Below are 21,146 nucleotides of genomic sequence, written 5' to 3'. Positions count from 1 at the left end.
CCTTGATGGAGAAGCCTATTTATAGGCTTTGAGAATGAATCACCACCACAAAATATTTTTTTCCTTTCCAAGCACCATTGCCTAATTTTCCCACTTAATGCAATATTGAAATTGAAGTGGTGTAACTTATGGCCTAATTTCCCACTTAATACCATTTTAAACTTGAAGTGGTCTAACTTATGGCCTAATTTCCCACTTAACACCATTTTAAACTTGAAATGTGTATGCTTTGTCATTGCCCAAATGAGAAAAACTTGCTTTGATCCGTAATGGATTGAAGTGTGCTTGCCTTGTCATTGCCCAACATGAGAAGAAAAACTTGTTTTGATCCTCAATGGATTGAAATGTGCTTACCTTGTCATTGCCCAAATTGAGAAGAAAAAACTTGTTTAATCATCCAAGGGTATTTCTTCCTATTTTGTTGAGTCACATGCCATGTGTACAATTTGTACGACACGTGGCGTATGCCATGTATGCTCTGACATGTCAAAACTTTAATCCGTTGGTGAACATTTGTTTTACTGAAATTTCGATGTCTACAATATATATATATATTATAATAAAATAATAGTGTTAGTAGGGTAAATAGTTAGTTATTATAGGAGGAAAGATCAGTGGAGCACCATCATTTGTAGTAAAATGCCATCTGCAAGATTGAAATACAGTAAAACCTTTCTAAAATTAAATACAATTGGGACCAGACCATTTATAGTTTAGGGAGGTTATTACTTAATAGAGGTGTAATTAATGAAAATTATTTATTCGGAATGAATTGTATTTTCCAAAGAGGATACCTTGGACATCAAGTATTTTATTTCTTGCCTATTTTTTTACTTAGTACAATTATAACTATGTGGAGCTGTATTTCTTTAAGATGAGATCATGAAAAAGTATAACTTATTACAATATGAAGTTTATTCTAATAAATAACTGAAACATTATTGATTGACTTATTTATCCTTAATGAATGTTGTATTTCATAAATCGGATTTCTTATGTGCCAAATATTCTAGTTTTGGCTTATTTTTGTACTCATCGATAATATAATAATATGAAGGTGTGTTTCCTTTAGATGGAACAAGAAAAATTATAACTTATTATAATATGAAGTTTATTCCAATTCACAGGGCGACACAGTCGCCCTATCCCGCCTAAATTCATTTTGCATTATGGATGAAATACAACCTCACCTTTTCATTCCTAACCATTGTAAGCCGAGTTGACCCACCAAAAGCATATACCAAGTAAAAAAAATTATGACTTTAAAAAGGTTATCCATTATAGAATAATTTTTTTAGCACAAAAATATAATTTATACTAAAAGAATGGGGGAGTTCAGCTAAGTTACAAAATAATCAATATAATTATGTATAAAATTCGCTATCTACGAGATTCAAATATAAAACATCTCATTTACAAATGAATATGATTATTACTAGATTGTAGTATCATTATAGAATGTCCTTGAATCCTCTTCTCAAAACATACCCACGCTTGCCTTCCGTTGCCTTGGTTGACCTTTCAAATGTCTCTAAACTGTTAATGCGCCACTAATCATAGCAATTACATGAAATTCTTGCTCTTCATGGATAATCACCAAATTTACGCTGACCAGAATCACTTGTCATCAGCCAATCAATTTTACTCTTTTACCCCTCCAGTTTTCCGGTTTATGTTAACACACAACCAGTTAATTAACGAGAAAAACTTATGATGCAATCTGAAAGTTGGCAATTCAGTAATTTCCAAATGAGAAAAAGGGTTTTAAAATTCAGCTTCTGGAACTTGGAAATGTGAAAATGCTGAATTAGTTGAATCAAAAGCCTCACATTTTCACCAACCAAGAGAAAGAAGCAGTACTAGTCACTTTTGATTTCCTATATAAACCCCACGATTCTCTCATCTTTTTCATCACCTTCTCACACATTCAAGTTTATATACTTTTCGTAAGCACATTACCGAAGGTGTAACAATGGCTTTGAGTTCTAATGCACAAGGGTTCATCCTCCTCCTTGCTGCTGCCTCTCTATTGGCGGTGAGTGAGGCCAGAACTGTCATCGTTGGAGGGTCCGAAGGCTGGCGTTTCGGGTTCAACTACACTGATTGGGCTCTCCAAAACAGCCCCTTTTACAAAAATGACCAATTAGGTTAGCATCCTCTAACGATTTATGTGCGTTAAAGTCTTTCTGTATGACAACCATTTTTTCATTACAAATTTACAATAGTCAATAGCATATTGATACTGTATCGATAATGCATCGGTATGTTATATTTTGTTTGCAACAATAATATCAACATATTATCAATGCCATGCCGAAATCAGTTTTTTAAGTAAAGAGCAGATGTCATAGCTCGATTATTATGTGCATGCGTCAATTATTGTTGTTTATTTTGCAGTGTTCAAATATGATCCACCGAGCGAGGCAAATTCCGGCTATAGCGTATACCAACTGCCTAACCTGTGGAGCTACATAACCTGCGACTTCAGCAAAGCCAAGCTGCTGGCGAGTCAGACGGAGGGAGGTGGTGACGGCTTCAAGGTCGAGCTGACTCAGTGGAGGCCTTACTACTTTGCCAGTGGTGAAAAAGATGGCAAGAACTGCAAGGATGGTCTGATGAAGTTGTTTGCTGTCCCACTGCCACGTTGGAATAATTAAACACAGTTCGAAAACACACAAATAGAAACGTCCGGGAAGAAGAGACGGTATACAAAATACATTTATACACACATACACCAGATTGATTATGTATTTTCAATAATTTTGGAGGGTTTTGAGTCAAATAATTTCCCATGTCACTGTACAAGTTATAGGGGGGAAATGTGTCCGAATAATTTGTCTTGTTTCCGAACAGTTAGTCTAAAAATAGCCATGTATTGCTTTCTTTTTTGTAGTGTCTTGATCCTGATTCAATAATATATTCAAACTCGAAATTTCGGATGTAGAAGTACACGTTCTTAGTAGTATTGTCCTCTAATACAATTGAGAGAGGAAATGATCAGAAGATCATCCGTACCGAACTTCAGAAAAAAGGAAAATTACAATATTACTAAAAGAACCGAAAAGTGAAAAGAAACATAGCAACATAACCATAACACTTCCAAGGTTCGTGACTTAACTCGCAGAGTCTCAGAGAAACTCTGAAGTGAGTAAGCACAAAGTTACCATCCTTATCCCTTCAAACCTATAGTTTGTAACGTTTCACGTACTCTCCAAAAACGACTTCTTTGTAAATTGGTGGATTGTTTTCGGATATAAGCTCCTTTAACGGCCCGTATAGTTTTTGGAGGTCGTCTGTGCCAATGAAACATGCAATTGATGTAAGGGGCTCGAGGGTTGGTGGAAGTACTACTCTGTGCTCTGCACTCTTGAACTTGCCATTAGTAATGATCTGTACAGCAAATAAACATTTAGATGGACCTATTAGTACTCCATCACGCACACAGGGCTATAAAAGATAAGGGAAAGATAGCTATATTAGTTACAGTACCTGCAGCATATCAGATACATTGGCAAGCAAAGCTCCCTCCACCGGTTGAACGTCAATCCAAACATTTTGATGAAGTAACTGTAGGCCTTCACTAGCTCGCAAGAGCAAGGTGATGAAGCCGAGGTCAGAGTGCTTGTGTCCGCCGAGAGTCAAATGGGGCTCTGGGCAAACTGGATAATAGTGGCATGCCAATGACCTCGATTCGAAGCACCTTAGGTTGTCAAGGTAATCGCTGGTTAGACCTAAAGCTTCCGAAATTAATTTGGAAAGTTTATCCTTCAATTGAACAAGGTACCTCATATACTCTTTTATTTCCGCCCTGCAAAATAAATAATTTAGGACGCGTTTACCTAACCTTAATTAGAATTAAGACATGAAATTAAATTCTGATTACGGGGTATATGCTTGTTTACTAAACTTGGGGAATAAAAAAAAAGGTGGGACCCATACAAAATTTTGGAATTCAATTCCAAAATTTGGAGGATTTGGATTTCTTAGATTAACATGATATTTGTATTCTTGATTGCTTAGGCAGTCGGAATGACACTTTTGTTTCCTTTATGCCATCACTTACTCTCTTTTTTTTTTTTTTTTTTTCTGAGATTATCCTTTATAAACCCATTAACCCTAGACTGTCATTTTTTACTATTTTATATTATATCAAATTTTATTACTATTATATATTATAACAAATTTTATAAAAAAAAAATTATATATTAAATTTTTTTCTTACTATTATATATTATATCAAATTTTATTAGAAAAGGTATATAAAATATTTGATTTGGGACAAGGGCATTTTAGTAATCATATTTGTTTATATTCTGGTTCTGTTGAATTAGTAAACAACTTTATGAAATTAGTATCATTTCTATTCCGATTCCAGAACATTTAAGTAAGCAGCTTCAACAAGAATCTAATTTTGATTTCTCTTCATTCCAACTCTTCCTCAATTCAATTCCTTCTATTTTCATTACATAAACGCGTCAGTGTTTAAACAGATTTCAGAGTGAGCTCAGATTTGAGTGATACAAGGAGATATAAGTTAATTAACAGAAGTTAATATAATTGGTGAGTGTAGCATTACTTGTTTACCTGCAGATTTCAGGGATTGCCTCGAAGTTATGCTCATCTTCTAGGACCTTGCAAGACAATGTGTCTCTCCAACAAGCTGGAAGAGACACCTTGAATTCTGCATTACTGACGAAGTTGACCTTCTTCGTGAAATCGCGCGAATACCACACCTCCTTGGCTTCCTGGGGCTGCTCATGAAATCGTCGAATGCCTTTCAGCACATCATCCATCACACCAACTGGAACTGAATGGTTCACAATCTGAAAGAAACCCCATTCCTCAGCTGCCTTTCTGAGGTCATTGATGATTTTGCTCCGCGTTTCGCTGTCCTCGACATCTTCGAGATCAATGACAGGAACTTGGAGGTTGCTAATGCCATTGTTATGGTTAAGGGACGGTAGATCCTCTGGAGGGTGTTTGAACATCCTTGGGAGCTTGGTCACCCCAGAATCTACAAGGCCTTTCACACCAGCTTTTGTTTCGTCGAATTGTTTCATTTCTTCCTCCAGCTCATGATCCAACCCAGGCATCTTGAAATATATCTTTTTGATTAGTGAAAAGTTTGAGTGACAACTTTATTGATCCTGGCTTGGTTTTGGGAGTTCAAGTTTAAAGAGTGAAGTTTTCTACTTTATATAGAATCGAGAGAACGAAAGGAAATACTTTCTTTGTTTAATTTAGAAAAGATGGAGATCATGATCAAGAAATGTGGATACAAAACTCACGAGTGTTATTGCACAAGCAAACGACAGTGAATTATCTGATTAATCTGCAAAGATTCAAAAGAGACAAAGTGAACCTAACATGACTAATGTTAATGAAATCGACAGAAGCGGCCATGTTTACTCTTTTCGTTGGTAAACAGGTATTTCTGTTTGTGATGAGTGACAAAATGGGGCGGTTTCAGGCATCTTTTATATGAAAATAATGCCGTGGGGAAGTTGGTGTGAAAGCATTGCCGACTGCTTTAGCAGATCATAGAGATGTCTAGCTAGTTGCTCTCATGCTAAAGTATGTGGATATAATTATTAATATTTATCTTCCACTCATTTATAACACGTGGATTAGTAATACTATACGGTGATGTGATAGTTACCAAAAAAAAGAGATGATAGAAAAGAGGCGAAACTCACAGAAGAAGACAATAGGCAGATGGGGTCACGAGACCTAGGCACATGCATTGGATCATTTCATATATGCTAAAAAAAAAAAACAACTCATTTCAGTAGTCATACTAAAAATTTTCTCGATCAAATACTTATCTTACAAGTGAATTAGTAAAACCACATCAATGTGACCAACGCACTTGAAATACTCACAGAAGAAGACAATAGGCAGATGGGGTCACGAGACCCAGGCACATGCATTGGATCATTTCATATATGCTAAAAAAAAAACAACTCATTTCAGTAGTCATACTAAAAATTTTCTCGATCAAATACTTATATATCCTACAAGTGAATTAGTAAAATCACATCAATGTGACCAACGCACTTGAAAACTTTTGATTAATGATGATTCTTTTTCAATGGTTTCCTTTTCAATTCAAGTACCTTAAATTAACTTAAATTTTAAAAGTATTGATGCAAGTTACTATTACAAATTGGTACGACCCCGCCGGTTGGTGCAGAAGCGATCGGAAACTTCATATCATTAGCCTCTGTGGTGGATTGTAGGTCAGATGGAGAGGGGAGAGCGAAGGGGAACAAACTCGGAGAGACAGGGGGTGTTTAAGTTATGTTTTCTTCGTTAAATTAATGACGTAGTGAGAGTAAGATCTGTAATTGAGTTGCCATATGTAAGGCACATTTATACCACATAGTCTAAAAACTCATCATTTTAATAGATTATTAGACGTTCAAATATAGAAAAGATGTAAAATTGATACAATTTCAAAACCTTAAGAAGCAATTTGAGAAAATTAAAACTTCATGACCGATTTAATTCACCTTAAATTTTAAGGGTGTAAAATGTAGGTAGTTAAACTTTTCTTTGTTTAACGTGGACACAAAACTCACGAGTGTTATTGCACAAGCAAATGACAATGAATTATCTGATTAATCTGCAAAGATTCAAAAGAGACAAAGTGAACCTAACATGACTAATGTCAATGAAATAGACAGAAGAGGCCATGTTTACTCTTTTGGTAAACAGGTATTTCTGTTTGTGATGAGTGACAGAATGGGGAGGTTTCAGGCATCTTTTTATATGAAAATAATGCCGTGGGGAAGTTGGTTTGAAAACATTGCCGACTGCTTTAGCAGATTATAGAGGTGTCTAGCTAGTTGTCTCATGCTAAATTATGTGAATATAATTAACTTTCATCTTTTACTCATTTATAACACGTGAATTAGTAATATTATGCGGTGATGTGATGGTTTCCAAAAACAGTGATGATAGAAAAGAGGTGAACCTCACAGAAGAAGGCAATAGGCAGATGGGGTCGCAAGACCCAGGCGCATGCACTGGATCATTTCATATATTCTAGAAAAAAAACCATTCATTTCAGTGGTCATACGTACTAAAAGCTTTCTCAATCAAATACTTATCTCACAAGTGAATTAGTAACACCACAACGATGTGATCAACATACTTGATAACTTTTCGATTAATGAGGATTTTTTTTTTAATGGTTTCCTCTTCAATTCAAGTACCTTAAATTAACTTAAAGTTTAGAAGTATTGATGCAAGTTACTATTACAAATGGATACGACCCCGCCGGTTGGTGCAAAAGCCATCGGAAACTTCATATCATTAGCCTCTGTGGTGGATTGTAGTTGTAGGTCAGATGGAGAGGGGAGAGCGAAGGGGAACAAACTCGGAGAGACAGGGGGTGTTAAAGTTATGTTTTCTTTGTTAAATTGATGACGTAGTGAGAGTAAGATTTATAATTGAGTTGCCATATATAAGCCATATTTTTACCACATAGTCTAAAAACTCATCTTTTTCATAGATTATTAGACGTTCAAATATAAAAAAGATGTAAATTTATACAATTTCAGAACCTTAAGAAGCAATTTGAGAAAATTAAAACCTTATGACCGATTTAAATCACCTTAAATTTTAAGGGTGTAAAATGTAGGTAGTTAAACTTTTCTACCAAACGATGATACTTTTAAACAGAGCAAATGCCAAAATAACACCTAGAAGTAAGATATCCAGAACCGATGGGCCAACTTCACAAACCTTTTCCTATTGAACATAATCTTTACCCATAAATTGAAAAGACCTAAATAACACGTCCTTAAATCCCACTTAGAATTAGCCCCACAACAGCCAAACATTGAGAAAATTTGGAAAAATAACCAAATTTTGAATCCCATATAAAATTATAATCATAATTTTAATTATATGATAATTATAACCAAAATTTGATGTAAAAGTATTAATATACCCTTTATATAGAACTATAGTCATAATTTTAACTTTATAATAATTTTGCAGCAAGTTGTAGAGAATAATGAAAACAAAAAAAATATGATAGAGATTATTTCCTCATTTTAAGGTATCTTCGTGTTTTGGTTGTTGTGAGAAACCTAATATTAAGATGTATTAGCATTTTTACTTCAAGTTTTGATTATAATTAGCGTAAAATTAAAATGAAGATTATGATTTTATATGGGGTTGAATTATTTTTCCAAATTTCCCAAACAATTCACATAGGCAAACTATAATTGCATTAATCAAAATAAGTCTTTCAACCCAACTCCATCCTAGTCTTATTCAGGCCCAATTGCATTAATCAAAATAAGTCTTTCAATTACAAGGTTAAAATCTGGAGACGCGCTTTGACATCCATTGTGATAAACATTTTGTTAGGTCCAACCGTATTCATTTTTTTAATTACAAATAAATATCTTAATAATTTTTAATTTATCTATTTTTTTGCAAAAATAAATTTAACGGGAAGCAAAGTCTCGATACCAATATCGAAATATAAGTGTCGAAGCATGTCCAATTAAGAACACATCTGAAACATTATTAGATAATTGATTAGATTTGAGTTGGTTCTTCATTTTCTTCGAGAGGCTGGAAGGATTGAGAATGATCAGATAGAGCTAATACATTGATGCCATCATTGCGGCAAATCAAACCAATAGGGAACACAAGGTTCAAATCATCCCCTCATTCTCAATTCTTCCAATTTCCCATCAATTCCTTCAAAACTAAAGGACAAAATTCAAACAAAACTGCAAAATTTGAAAATTGAAAAAAAAAAAAAAAAAACACAAAAATTGATGAATAAAATCCAATAGCAGATTTAGGGTTTTGTGGGGGGGGAGAAAGATCAGATAGAGCTAATACATAGTTTCGCCATCATCACGGCGTTCAAACCAATAGGGATACGAAATCTAATCCTCATCTCAAATCTCCCCAACGCACAATTTCAAATCAAAAAAAACAAAAAAAAGGATTCCTAGGGTTTTAAGCAGAAACAAAGATTAGGGTTTTTCACCAGCACTAGCAGAACAAAAGAAAACTACAGAAAGAGAATATTACTAGGGTTTAAGCAGAAAGGAAGACCGGGGCTTTTCGGCAGCAGAGCGGCTCCCGCCACTGCTATCGCAGAGTGTGAAATGGTGATGCCAGAGAAACCCTAAAGATTGGATATTTATGGTGAAAGCTTGGGCCCTTAGGGCAACATTTGGGTTAAGAGCCTGGAGTCTCTATCCGGGCCTCACCCGTTTTCCCAACCCGGCCTAGCCCAATTGATATGCCCGGAAAAAAAACTGAAACTACTCGAAGCTGTTTCAACCCACTTGCTCTTCTGCTTCCTCCTCCGCGGCCACCGCCACCGCCATTGCCAACCGCCTTAAATCTCCGAGCCGTCTCCCTCTCTATCTCTTTCTGTTAGTTATGGAATTGGCTAAGCGTTTCTCCAAGCGGCTCTTCCACAGCTTGTGTAAGCACTTTTGGCCCAAACGCGCTTTTGCTTTGTTCTTTTATTCATTTCAACCTGCAAGATTGAATGTTTGCTTATCTTTTATTTTGGATCACGAAATGTGTAGATTTTACGCAAAGCTGTGTGAAGAGGGAGGAATTTTACCAGCGGTTTGTATACAGCTACGTGAATCGGTTTCAATCGCAGCACTCGAAAGCACAGAAAGGAGGAGAATCGGACACACCGAAAAAGCTGAAAGCTGTTGTTCCTCCGCAAGCTGCTGATGGCATTAGCAGCTATTCGAGTGAGGATGAAGATTTGGTGGATGGTAAGGAGAAAAGGTTGGAGCTTGCTTGGCTGCCCAGAGTTCTCGAGCCAGCTCTTCAATTGTGCAGGTGGGCTCTGCCAACCCCAGCAGGTACCCGAGTTCGAATTCCTTTTCCGTAAATTAGAGTAGTTTAGAATATCGCTTTTGTTAAAAAAGATAAAAACTTGTCATGTTTGGGCAATTGGGTAGTCATTGTTTTGAATGAATTTGTAATTTGGAAGTTGCAGTATTAGCTGTTAATGAGAAAAATATTGTGTAATTTAGAAGTTGCGGTTTGGCATGGTTGAAAAGAATCAAAATTTGTCATTTAGAACTTGGGTAGTCATTGCTTTTGATTGAATTTGTTTAATTTGGAATCTTTCAGTTTGAGTTGTGAGTGAAGATTGTTCAGTTTTGAAAATTGCAGGAAATGGAGTGGGAAACAAAACTCCACCCACAACTCGATCGGTCTCGGAGATCATTGCAAACATCCAACGGAGTAAGATAGGAATTGAGGATTGGAGTTTGAGTGATCTCACCATTGGTTTGTTTCTTATTTATCTTCGTCAAGCTTCTGTAAATCCGTTTGAGGATGTTAATGGTGTTCAGGTCTCCTCAGATTCAATGGTAATACCAATTGCGTGACCTTTTTAATTCTGAAAATTTTTCTTTACTTTGTATAAACACATAATATTTTGTGGCAAGTTTGATTGTGGTAAAAAATGTGGTTGTCATTAGTTATTTGGCATTTGCTTTGTGTTTTAGGTACAAGATCTCATCTACCACTCTGAGTTAGCAAAAGGTTCTTATAAGGATAGTACTGCAGCTCTTGCAAGGAACACCATGCTTCGTGAAAGCAATGTCTTGAAATTTGTCAAAGATTCCAGTGTCATGAGGCCTGGATATTATATAGGGATAGATCCTCGTAAAAAACTTGTGATTTTAGGAATTCGTGGTACTCACACTGTATATGACCTTATAACTGATGTTGTTTCTTCAAGCGATGATGAAGTCATGTTTGAGGGTTATTCAACACACTTTGGCACTGCAGAAGCTGCTCGCTGGTTTCTTAGTCATGAGATGGGAAATATAAGGAAGTGCTTGGAGAAATATGAGGTGGCGAATCTTTTGACCCTCCCACTTTTCTTTGTTATTGTTTTTTTTAGGTGATGTAATCTTGTTCGTGGGTTTTATGTTTTTTTTTCTCCCGACTATATTTTTTGTCATTGTTGGTTGTAGTTGAGCCCAATTCATTAACAGGGATTTAAGTTAAGGCTGGTTGGTCATTCTCTCGGAGGTTCTACAGCTGCTTTACTTGCAATAATGCTCCGTAAAAAGTCAGTTAAGGAGCTGGGGTTCAACCCAGAAATTGTCTCTGCCGTGGGTTATGCAACACCGCCTTGTGTATCCAAAGAACTTGCCGAAAGCTGCTCCAGTTACGTCACAACTGTTGTGATGCAGGTGGGAAGATGCTTTAATAATTCTTTTGTTAGAAGAAGCACTTTCAATCTAATTATATCTACTCGTTGCAGTTAAATTTCTTTGGTTTTATTTGTTATTTTGCCCTTCTTAAATTCTTACAAACTTAGGACTTACTTTCATGCAGGATGATATTATACCTAGGCTAAGTCCAGCATCTCTAACGAGGTTGAGGAGTGAAATTCTTAAAACCGATTGGTAAGTAAATGTGCTTCTTCACAATTAATAATTCAGAGAATCGGGATCTTGAACTTGCATATTGGGATAAATCCTGCGTGGAAATTTGGAAATCTATGGATATTTTGGTGATTCTAGGAATTTAAGGGCCTACTTGGTATCCTATTTGAAATTTTTTATCATTTCTCAAAACATTTCTTAAGAACATTTTTTTTTTAAAACAATTTTCTTTAAGACTCAAAAACTTGATTGGTTTGTGATTTAAAATTTTTAAATCTTATGACTTAAACTAGATAAAGAGATCTAAAAGGAAGGGGTCGCAGGAGAGGGAGAAAGAGGAAAGAGGAGGAAAGAAAGTAAGAGATGATTGAAGGAAAGAAACAGAAGAGAGAGGATCGGATGAGATAGAGAGGAAGAGGAGTAAGACAAATAATCGAGAGAATTAAGAGAGCGGATTGGAGGAGAGATGACAAAAGTAAAAAAAAAAAAAACAGAGGAGAAAGGAAGAAGAAAAGAGAGATAGATTTGGAATGAGAGGGGAGGATAGAGAAAAGAAAGGAGGTTAAGTTTAAAAACTCTAAAAAATCACTTTTTATGTTTTCATAGAATGGATTATATTTTTGAGTTAGTCTTGATTTCAATTTTTGAAAATAGTCCTACTAAACAAGTTTTTAAGGCCTAAAACTTGAAAATTGTTTTTGAGTTTAAAAAGTTGAATTCAAGTAGAGTACCAAACATGCCCTAAGCCTTTCAATTATTTTGGTAGAAAAGACTGTATGTGCACTTCTTATGGTAAGGTCTATGCTATGCCTGTTCTACTGCTTGGAATTAAAATTATTGTGCACCTTTAATAGTTCGTGTCTAATCCTCTTGCTTGGATTGTTGTGGATAAGAAAAGAATTTGGCCATGAATAAATTTGGCACCAAATTGGATGAAACTTTACATATTTATGTTAACTGGAAAGCATCAGTCATCAATTCATGGGAAATGGAAAGCGGAAAAGTTGCTTCTTGTGTGAGCATCAATTTGTTTTGCACTTGTGGCAATTTGATGTTAACTTTGAAGGCTTTATCAAAATTTCACACTTCAGACTTATTTTTCTACGTTACGTTTTGCAGGATGAGCGTGATTGAGAAGGAAGATTGGAAAAGTGTCATAGATTTGGTTACAAATGCAAAGCAGGTTGTGTCTTCGGTGCAAGATGTTGCTCGGAAGCTTTCTGATTATGCAAAGTTTGGGAGCAGTAAACATTCTTCTGGTAATCCCACCCTGCTCTGTGCCTAGTGTGTCAATGCTAGTGTATTTTAGTTCAGTCAATTGTATCTTTATGCATTGCTGTGTCATGACATGCACGTTGTAACAAAAGTGCTATATATTTGTACTATCATTGATCAATATTTATGCTGCAATTGTTGGGCATGTGTGGATTTGATCTTCAAAACAATCTCCGGCTGCTTTTTTCGTACCTTCAATTGTATAATTGTTGGCTTATCTGTATGTTGCGTGAATGATTTTCATTATATTGGAGTAAGGGGTGTGGATGCACTGGAAATTTCTTGTTTTTCTCTGCTTGATGGTGTTTGTTGTGTTGGAGAAGCATCAAATCTCAACAGATGGGTCGTTATACCTCATCAATCGTTAATGAATAATTTAAGCTTTAACATGCTTGACACCACATGATCTTCCCTTCACCAAATTATCTTATGGTGTCTGAACAGATGGTCCCATCATAAAGAAAATTCCTACTGCTCCCGGGGTCCCTTTAAATGACAGAGAAGTAACAGATAATGCTGGTGCTATTAAAAGTGGAGGAGCTACCTGTAAAGTGCCTGAGGAATTATTTGTACCAGGTACCGTCTACTGCCTAAAGAGGAATGTGGATGCTCGTACCGGCAGCAGCGGCAGCAGAAGGGAGTATTTTACACTTTGGAAGAGGCATCCGGGTGAGCATTTTCAGAGGATTGTGCTGTCAAGCAACATAATTACTGACCACAAGTGTGTGAGCCATTACTATGCATTAAGAGATGTGCTCAAAGGTTTGCCTGCCTCCGATGATGAAGACGAATTTTCTTAAATAATCAAAACAAACTGCTCTGAGTCTACCTCTGTAAAAACGTAGCTCGTATATAAGGTTGTTGTAACTTGAATTTTGCATTTAATAAAATTTAGCAATTTTGATTAACCAATGTTCATCCAGTGTCTAGCTACAGTATATTGTGTACAGTGATGATCTGCTACTTCTATGTGCTTATCAGTTTGGAATGGTTGCCAAAAACTGGATTGAACAATAGGCAACCCCGTTGGGAGAAGAACGAACTTACAACTAGGACGCAACTCTGGAGTAAACTAACCCAATTAAGTATTGTCATGTATTTTAACTTTCTTCGTGACAGTGCTTGGTGGGTTTGATTTCTTCCAACAATGGCGTCCCAATTGTAGGTAAGTTTCTCTTTTGCTATTGGAGAGAGATTTTCTTACATCTCCACTGTAAGTCTGTGACATTCTAAATTAAAAATCCCATGTAATGTGAAAACATTAAAACACATGTCATCGCGTTTGAAGGCGTACCTACCTACACTTCTATCCCATTCTCTTCTTTTACTTGCTGCTTAAAACATTTTTCTAGTTTTACAACTGCCAAGTTGATTGCAAATCCTAGCTGGCATGAGTAACCCTTTTTCTCCTTTGAGAGGTGGGATTTTTCCAACTTCTTATCTTCATTGCCTAATATTTGTCTTTACTTACTTTTAGTTTTGATGTTTTGTGATTGTGACATAGTTTAATCCCAGATAATGAACTCCAGTTTGGACGGTAATCTTAATTCTTTTAAGCTTTTTGGGTAAGTAATGATCGGGTTCCCCACCATTTACCTGCCATGAAAGCTTAGGTTATATTAACAATAGCCCCACCTAGTCTGCTACTGCTGGGCAGATAGAGCTATATTTAGGATCCCACCCTAGGTAAAGCTTAAAAGCACTTCTACCCCCATGAAAAAATAAAATGACAAAAACCCCCGAAAGTGTGATATATTAGGGTTTGCTTTGCTGCTTAAGGTTGTTAATAATCAATAATAAAATACTTATTGTAAAATTGTCAATAATTCGTTGGTTTCACGTTTCTTAGGAATACTTTTCTACAATTCATCAGAAAGAATTGCAGGTGTGTCGAAACCATCAATGCGATTTGATGATTCGAACCCTTTATTTTTTCGAATTTTATTTAAGAAACATGATTACAAAAATAATGCAATTTGAAACCATTGAATCGTATAACAATTGCACAACAATGTGAAGAGGCGAAGTGTTCATAATCACGATCGAATGGTTCAATAACTTCAAACTTTTCCGAATTTCTGCAAAATATAATATAACAAGGCAGTTACTATCATTGAATCACATCGCAAAGTGATTCCAACAACACGAAGGCGGTGATTTTAATAAAAATATATAGTTGTGGGGAAAGAAGTGAAAACGTTGATCAAGAAAGGATGTTCTCATGGTGGTAATAGGTGGCACATATCCGACCAGATTGGGAGACATGTGCAATGAGGTATTGTCTATTGGCGGATTTTACACAAATTCAAAGTTCAAAAGGGTCATGACAAAACAGCAGTCTACAGAAAATTACTTTGAACTTACGCCATAATTGTAATTTCCATTGAACTTCATAGACTCTCTTAGCTTCTCCTAGTTTGTCTCACTATCTTAGAAGTCATGGTCTATCATGATTAAAAACAAAACCTTCACTATCACTAATTAAGCTATCGTTCATTAACCCTAAGAGAAGTTACATCGTATATTTGTCCTCATTATTCTTACTAGAAGACCATAGATGATCCAAATGTGACACCCCCTTATATTAGGGTTTGGACTTTGAACAATTGCCCTCTATTCAAACAACATGATTTCTGTTTTTTTTATAAGTAGAGCTGTAAGCAAATTAAGACGTAAGATGGCCAAAGAGACAAAGATGAAATAATATGTTAAATACATGGACAGCAAGATTATTGCTGTCTAATTGCCTCCATGGAACCTTTTGAAAATGAAAATTCTATTGATGTTGTACTCACGAGTTATCATCAATTCGTTAAGATTACGAGAAAAACTCTTATGTAACGAGGATATGTTCCATGTCTCTCTCTCTATCTTACTTATCACTTTATAACTCAAATGGTATGTATAAAAAGATACGTAAGAAATACATCACTAAAACAGGAAAAATATTTCTTCAACGTCGTTAAATTAACTAGCTAGAGGTTGAAGGTTGAATATCTACAATATGAGATTATGATTGCATGCTTAATCTTAATCAATTAACGTTATTTTTAATAACAATTTGATTATCTTCTTATGCTTTGGATCACAATCATGTCGGATTCTTTAGGAATGTAGGTGAAGTTATAGTCTTCTACTTCTAGATTCGATAATTGGAACAAAGAAAACTGAAGCAATCACCCCCACACGTGCACTTGGCCCCATATGCTACTTGGTGTCGAATTTGACTGGTCAATCGGACACTTGTCAGCATCATTTTTTTACATCTTATATACAGCTTAAAAATAAGCAAGTTTTTTAAAGGAAAAAAAAAAAAAAAAAGCAAGTGGCCTATAACAAGATAATAACATAAAATAAAAAATAAAAACTATCGAATTAATTATTCACAATTAAAATAGAGGAATTCATACAAAAGAAGACATGGATCTGTTTTTGGAGAAGAAATGAAATGTGCATATAAACACCTACTAATTAATCATCATTTTTCGTATTAATTATGAGTAGGTGTTAACAATTTTATGTGCAAATAGAAGAAACCACAATTTGGACTCGACTCCACCGTAACACGATATTGTCTGTTTTGGGCTCCTACCACACCCTCACCGTAACATGATATTGTCCGCTTTGGGCTCCTACCACACCCTCACGGTTTTGTTTCTGGGAACTCAGACGAGAACTTCCCAGTGAGTCACCCATCTTGGAATTGCTCTCTCGCGAACTCGCTTAACTTCGAAGTTCCTACAAAACCCGAAGCCAATGAGCTCCCAAAAGGTCTCGTGCTAGGTAGAGATGAGAATATACATATAAGGCTTACATGATCCACTCACCTGAACGATGTGAGATGTTACAACCAGTAACTTAAATTTTTATTTTTATTTTTTCCTATCCTACAAACCCTACTCAGAATCTTTGCTCAAAGTTTCTTTCTTCCTCCTAGTTGAAGAAAAATATTTTAAAACTCTCTTTAAAGTACAATAAGGTTTTCATCTAAGAGCATCCTTTATTATATTTCAAAGCCCAAGTATATTATGTTATACAGAAGAGTTTATGATGCTTTATTTTGGTAGAGTATATAATTACTAATAGCATCCTTTATTATATTTCAAAGCCCAAGTATATTATGTTATACAGAAGAGTTTATGATGCTTTATTTTGGTAGAGTATATAATTACTAATAGGGACATAAGAACTTTTAGATTACCTAGAACATTTGTCAATCTTATCAAACAATTAATTAATTAAGGAAACAGTTCAAACTTTTTTCTAACAATTAAAGACACAGTCCATGTGGATAAGTTTGCAGGGAAGGGATCCGGATCCCTTCCACCAAGTTTTAGGGATCCATCAATTCGGATTCTTGAAATTTGATTTAACGGTTAAAGTTATTATAACTTTTAAAATAAATATCTATTTGTAACCGTTGAATCAAATTTCAAGGATCCGGATTGTTGGATCCCTAGGACTTGGTTGAAGGAACTAGAGAGGATCCCTTTCCAAGTTTGCAAGTCATGTAGCAACAATTGAGCTATATTTTTAATGAGTTTTATCCTTGTAAGGATAAATTCGCTACAAGGTTTGGAGAAAGTTAAAGTTTTGCAAAAGGCCTATATGTATATGTCAAACAACTTTCTTTTAATGTAATAACTTCACTAATTAATCACTACATAGTGGCTCAGTGATTTGGGAAATCTAGGCCCGTATATCACACAACACATCCTGTGTTCGATTCCTAAAGCCGATGAATTGTACGATGGTGGTCAGGGAAAGGTTGAAAGCCTCTGTGAGTCTTCTCGGTCCCGAAAGAATAGATCATCATGGTAAAGACACCAGCTGACCTCCTTTTAATAAAATAAAAAAAATAACTTTACTAATTAGTTAATTATAATATCTTCTTGTCTCCAAGACCATTCCTCCCTTTCCATTCTTCAAGTGGCCAACAATTACACATGGCTCTTATTTTAAGATTTACGGTAGCCAATCTGGTTTATACCAGCTCAATAAGCCCCTTCGTTCATATAAGCTCAACTGTGCAGTACTAGTTCCAACTTGTAATTTATAAATTCGACAAGAAAAACAAACTTGTAATCTATAATTAAATTAAAAACTTCAATTTCATCAACCAAAGTAATATTTAAAAATTTAATATTTGCTACATAAATGAAAGAACTAGCTTAACTTATGATTACCATTAGATTAGTTGGGGTGTGGGACCTCAATTAGAGCACCATTAGTTGTGCAAATGTCTGAATATTGGTGCTTAAGTTGAGTTAATGACATAAGCACACTACTACTTTCTCGACAAGTCGTGACCTGAAATGCTAGAAAGGCAAAATTGTCCCTCTTCCTCTCAACTCCTGAAGTGTTTCTATTCCAATGTCACTATCTTTTGTTTCATTCATTTGTAGAATATATTCTTCTTTTTCTATACCTTTATTGCCTTCTTTAAACTTTGATTATCTGTACTTGATGAGTATTATTATCCCCACAAGTAGAGATTAACATTGTAATCATCCATTGAATCGACCATTGTAGGCCTGATCTATTCCATTCTCCATTATTTAGTCAGTAATGTGTCCGTTGCTCCTATTTAAAAACTCAAGGACTCTTGCCTGGTTCCATAAGCTAACTAACACGTGGATTTCAATAACAGATCAGGGTTACAAATGTTCATTATCTCTCTATATTGTAATTCAACTTTTCAGCTTTATTCTGTAGTTGGCGCAGATTGAGTTGTCGCACATACATGAATCCTTAATGTAACGATAATTAATAAGATAGATATATTCTCTTCCGTTATATTATGTTCTCAATCTATCCAATATTTAGAACCATCTATATGATGTTTTAAGTTACACCATACTTTTAGATTGTTATTTTTTGTTAACTGCTTATATCAATGTGAATCAGGAGTAACATGGGGAGGATCAGCTGGTTCATGAACCTTCTCTAATATTGTAGAAAGATGAAATGTGATGATTAATCAATTGTTCAATGGAATCCCACATCCATTGCCAGCAGCCAGCTTTTCTAGTTCATGCAATGTAGTATATAGTTTGTGCCATTTGGCCTGCCATTGAAGTTAATTGATTTACAAATTTAGCAGGAAAGAAAGAAAAAAAAAGAAAAAAGGGGAATCCAAATCAACTATAAAAGAAAATCAAGGGGTGTGGCTTAAATAAAAATAGAAGATTAGGCGATTTTAATTAACTCATCAGAGTAGGACGTGAAAAAAGTCTACCCTTAACCAAAAACAGAGTCCTACACACTCAAGGAGCCCACCGCCAGTCCTTCCATTTCAAATTTATTAAAAAGAGAAAAATAATACAAACGAAGATCAGAGGGTGAACCGTACCCTCGCAGAAAATTTATGCTTGGTGAGCCAATACAGAGAAAAATTGACAAACGTACTAGTGCTAAAGCTAGTGTAATAAAAGAAAAATGAAGACCAACCAACATTCTCTCAACAAAAAGCAACCGAATTAGCAAAACCTGTAATTAGGTCGCGCAGAAGGGTTGTGAACATAAGCCAAAGTGCACACCGGGTGGGGGCACGGATCCCAAAATAATCTCACATGATGATTCACACTGAAGTTGGGAAAATTATCAGCAACTTGATGTTCCTCTCGAAAAAATATGAGTGACACGACCATGGATGTGAAAGAGAGAGAAGAGTAAGACAATTAATCCAGCGAATCCGTAGACGTCATGAAATCCTATCAGAAGGAGAAGGCAGAAAAAATACTCTTAAAGAAAGGTCACATTCAATTCACAAATTTGTCAACTTTTTGCCCAGATCAAATCCTCAGCATGAATAACCGCATGCAACGCCACTTCAAAAAAAGAAACAATTCCAATACAAGTTGCAAAACAGCCTAAGCAATTACCGAAGTGATCTCAGAAAATACCCCCAATTCCTGCCAAATTAACCAGGAGCACTACAAGCCGCACCATGAAATAGGAGTAGGTGACCATAAAACCCCAATGACACGAAGAATACAATGTTCTAATACTAAGTGTCGCATGGAAGTTGTGCTAAGGGATGTGGCTTGAATGTTATGTAGCTCTCAGGTGTTAGTCGTTAAATTTAATTTCCACAACCTAAGATTTTTATTTTCAATTTTAATTATTGATTTTTTGTACCACTCAGTATAAAGTACAATTAAAGAGAAATTGTGAATGAAGATATATATGGGTTTGGTTTGTGAAAGCTGATAGGCTCTTTTGTCGTTTAAGGAATCTTATTTGAGAGCATGAAAATTTAGTATTGTCTGGCGAGAGAATTGAAAGAATAAATTATAATAGTAAAGCACTGTAGGCCATAAAGGAAACCTATTCTAATTAAGTATTTATTGTAATATGATTAACACTGCTCCCACTTTCTAACTTTCTAAGTTCTCACAGTATTTATAAGCGTGGAGTGATGCTATGCGCATACCAGAAATTAAGAGTTAAACACATTCTAATTCAAGCATAAACCAGATTAATTAAACTCTCTTAAAACATCAATTAGGATGACAGGTTCTGGTTCTCCTTGTGGAGCCTGCAAGTTCTTGAGAAGAAAATGTATTTGGGGTTGCATTTTTGCACCTTACTTCTGCCATGAACAAGGCGCCACCCACTTTGCGGCCATCCACAAGGTTTTCGGGGCAAGCAATGTGGCGAAATTGCTTGCTCAACTCCCCTTGAGTGATCGATGCAGAGCCGCGCTTACAATCTCATACGAAGCTCAAGCTAGGGTTCAAGATCCTATTTATGGCTGTGTTTCCCATATTTTTTCTCTCCAACAACAGGTTAGTTTAATTAATTAACTACTTAATCATTGGAACTATATCCCCTAATTAATTAACTTCTACTTCATTAAATTCGACAGATCGTGATGATTGATCTTATTTTTTGACTCTTGCAGGTTATCAGTTTAGAAGCACAACTAGCTTCAGTCAAGGAACAAGCAGCTAAAGGCTACTCCAGCAGTAACTTCCAAGGTTGGCATCAGTCGGAAAATTCCAACATACTGATGCCACAAAGTGTGATTAATGAATCAGTGACACCATTATACTCCGGAAACAAGAATCCTAACTCTTTCGGGGCAAACGCAAATTTCATGATTCCAGAAGTACTTGATGACATGTACGGAGATCCTTCTAATTCCATGTGCTCATTAGACATGCAGATGAGCAATATGTCATGGGGTTTTGATCAAGATCACGACTGACGACGGATCGTGAACTTCAGTCATCAACAACAAATGTGAAGAGGGTTTTGCAAATTTTTATTGAGACATAAGCTAGCTGACTAAGAACCCTAGGAGTGCTCATACAGCACTCACAAATATTTTTTTTCTAAAACATGCTGTACGGTATTTTTCTCACCCCAATAATGTGATATGGCCAGTACTATATGTATGTCCTTGGAGGTTTTCTAGGTCCAATGAAGATCAAGGCATTGTTCTAATTATACCATCCC

The 21,146-nt window shown here is 35.7% G+C and overlaps 4 protein-coding genes and 2 non-coding genes across 6 annotated transcripts; 3 read left to right on the top strand and 3 right to left on the bottom strand.

Annotated features, from left to right (window-relative positions):
- The first annotated feature begins 1,931 nt into the window (after nt 1-1,931).
- Nucleotides 1,932-2,933, top strand: LOC137723759 (early nodulin-like protein 2). The gene is made up of 2 exons (XM_068462952.1): nt 1,932-2,147; nt 2,398-2,933. The coding sequence occupies exons 1-2, from the start codon at nt 1,973-1,975 to the stop codon at nt 2,655-2,657; spliced, it is 435 nt and encodes a 144-aa protein (XP_068319053.1). The 5' UTR covers nt 1,932-1,972; the 3' UTR covers nt 2,658-2,933.
- A 250-nt stretch (nt 2,934-3,183) lies between these two features.
- LOC137724734 (1-aminocyclopropane-1-carboxylate oxidase homolog 11-like) lies at nt 3,184-5,093 on the bottom strand. The gene is made up of 3 exons (XM_068463447.1): nt 4,585-5,093; nt 3,490-3,808; nt 3,184-3,390 (listed from the first exon to the last, which is right to left on the bottom strand). Exons 1-3 carry the CDS (start codon nt 5,091-5,093, stop codon nt 3,184-3,186), a joined length of 1,035 nt encoding a protein of 344 aa, XP_068319548.1.
- A 3,512-nt stretch (nt 5,094-8,605) lies between these two features.
- Nucleotides 8,606-8,694, bottom strand: LOC137727189 (small nucleolar RNA Z102/R77). Its single transcript, XR_011067759.1, has one exon. It is a non-coding gene; the product is annotated as a small nucleolar RNA Z102/R77 (small nucleolar RNA).
- A 151-nt stretch (nt 8,695-8,845) lies between these two features.
- Nucleotides 8,846-8,933, bottom strand: LOC137727190 (small nucleolar RNA Z102/R77). The gene has a single exon (XR_011067760.1). It is a non-coding gene; the product is annotated as a small nucleolar RNA Z102/R77 (small nucleolar RNA).
- Nucleotides 8,934-9,324: 391 nt separating this feature from the next.
- On the top strand, nt 9,325-13,595 carry LOC137726402 (uncharacterized). The gene is made up of 8 exons (XM_068465328.1): nt 9,325-9,466; nt 9,573-9,863; nt 10,180-10,379; nt 10,518-10,868; nt 11,013-11,213; nt 11,359-11,429; nt 12,528-12,667; nt 13,128-13,595. Exons 1-8 carry the CDS (start codon nt 9,421-9,423, stop codon nt 13,481-13,483), a joined length of 1,656 nt encoding a protein of 551 aa, XP_068321429.1. The 5' UTR covers nt 9,325-9,420; the 3' UTR covers nt 13,484-13,595.
- Nucleotides 13,596-20,194: 6,599 nt separating this feature from the next.
- LOC137724733 (LOB domain-containing protein 29-like) lies at nt 20,195-20,895 on the top strand. The gene is made up of 2 exons (XM_068463446.1): nt 20,195-20,473; nt 20,590-20,895. Exons 1-2 carry the CDS (start codon nt 20,195-20,197, stop codon nt 20,893-20,895), a joined length of 585 nt encoding a protein of 194 aa, XP_068319547.1.
- Nucleotides 20,896-21,146: the final 251 nt, after the last annotated feature.

This window comes from Pyrus communis, chromosome 2, assembly GCF_963583255.1.
Source record: "Pyrus communis chromosome 2, drPyrComm1.1, whole genome shotgun sequence".
NCBI classification, from domain to species: domain Eukaryota; kingdom Viridiplantae; phylum Streptophyta; class Magnoliopsida; order Rosales; family Rosaceae; genus Pyrus; species Pyrus communis.
The sequence above is the reverse complement of the archived record's forward strand: the minus strand, read 5'-3'. Positions and strand labels throughout refer to the sequence as shown.

Coding starts and splice junctions, on each gene's coding strand:
- LOC137723759 (XM_068462952.1), top strand. CDS start 1,973: ATGGCTTTGAGTTCTAATGCACAAGGGTTCATCCTCCTCCTTGCTGCT. Junction 2,148..2,397: donor TTACAAAAATGACCAATTAG/GTTAGCATCCTC, acceptor TTTATTTTGCAG/TGTTCAAATATGATCCACCG.
- LOC137724734 (XM_068463447.1), bottom strand. CDS start 5,093: ATGCCTGGGTTGGATCATGAGCTGGAGGAAGAAATGAAACAATTCGAC. Junction 3,809..4,584: donor GCAATCCCTGAAATCTGCAG/GTAAACAAGTAA, acceptor TTTATTTTGCAG/GGCGGAAATAAAAGAGTATA. Junction 3,391..3,489: donor ATGTATCTGATATGCTGCAG/GTACTGTAACTA, acceptor TTTGCTGTACAG/ATCATTACTAATGGCAAGTT.
- LOC137726402 (XM_068465328.1), top strand. CDS start 9,421: ATGGAATTGGCTAAGCGTTTCTCCAAGCGGCTCTTCCACAGCTTGT. Junction 9,467..9,572: donor GCGGCTCTTCCACAGCTTGT/GTAAGCACTTTT, acceptor CGAAATGTGTAG/ATTTTACGCAAAGCTGTGTG. Junction 11,430..12,527: donor GAAATTCTTAAAACCGATTG/GTAAGTAAATGT, acceptor TACGTTTTGCAG/GATGAGCGTGATTGAGAAGG.
- LOC137724733 (XM_068463446.1), top strand. CDS start 20,195: ATGACAGGTTCTGGTTCTCCTTGTGGAGCCTGCAAGTTCTTGAGAAGA. Junction 20,474..20,589: donor TTTTTTCTCTCCAACAACAG/GTTAGTTTAATT, acceptor TGACTCTTGCAG/GTTATCAGTTTAGAAGCACA.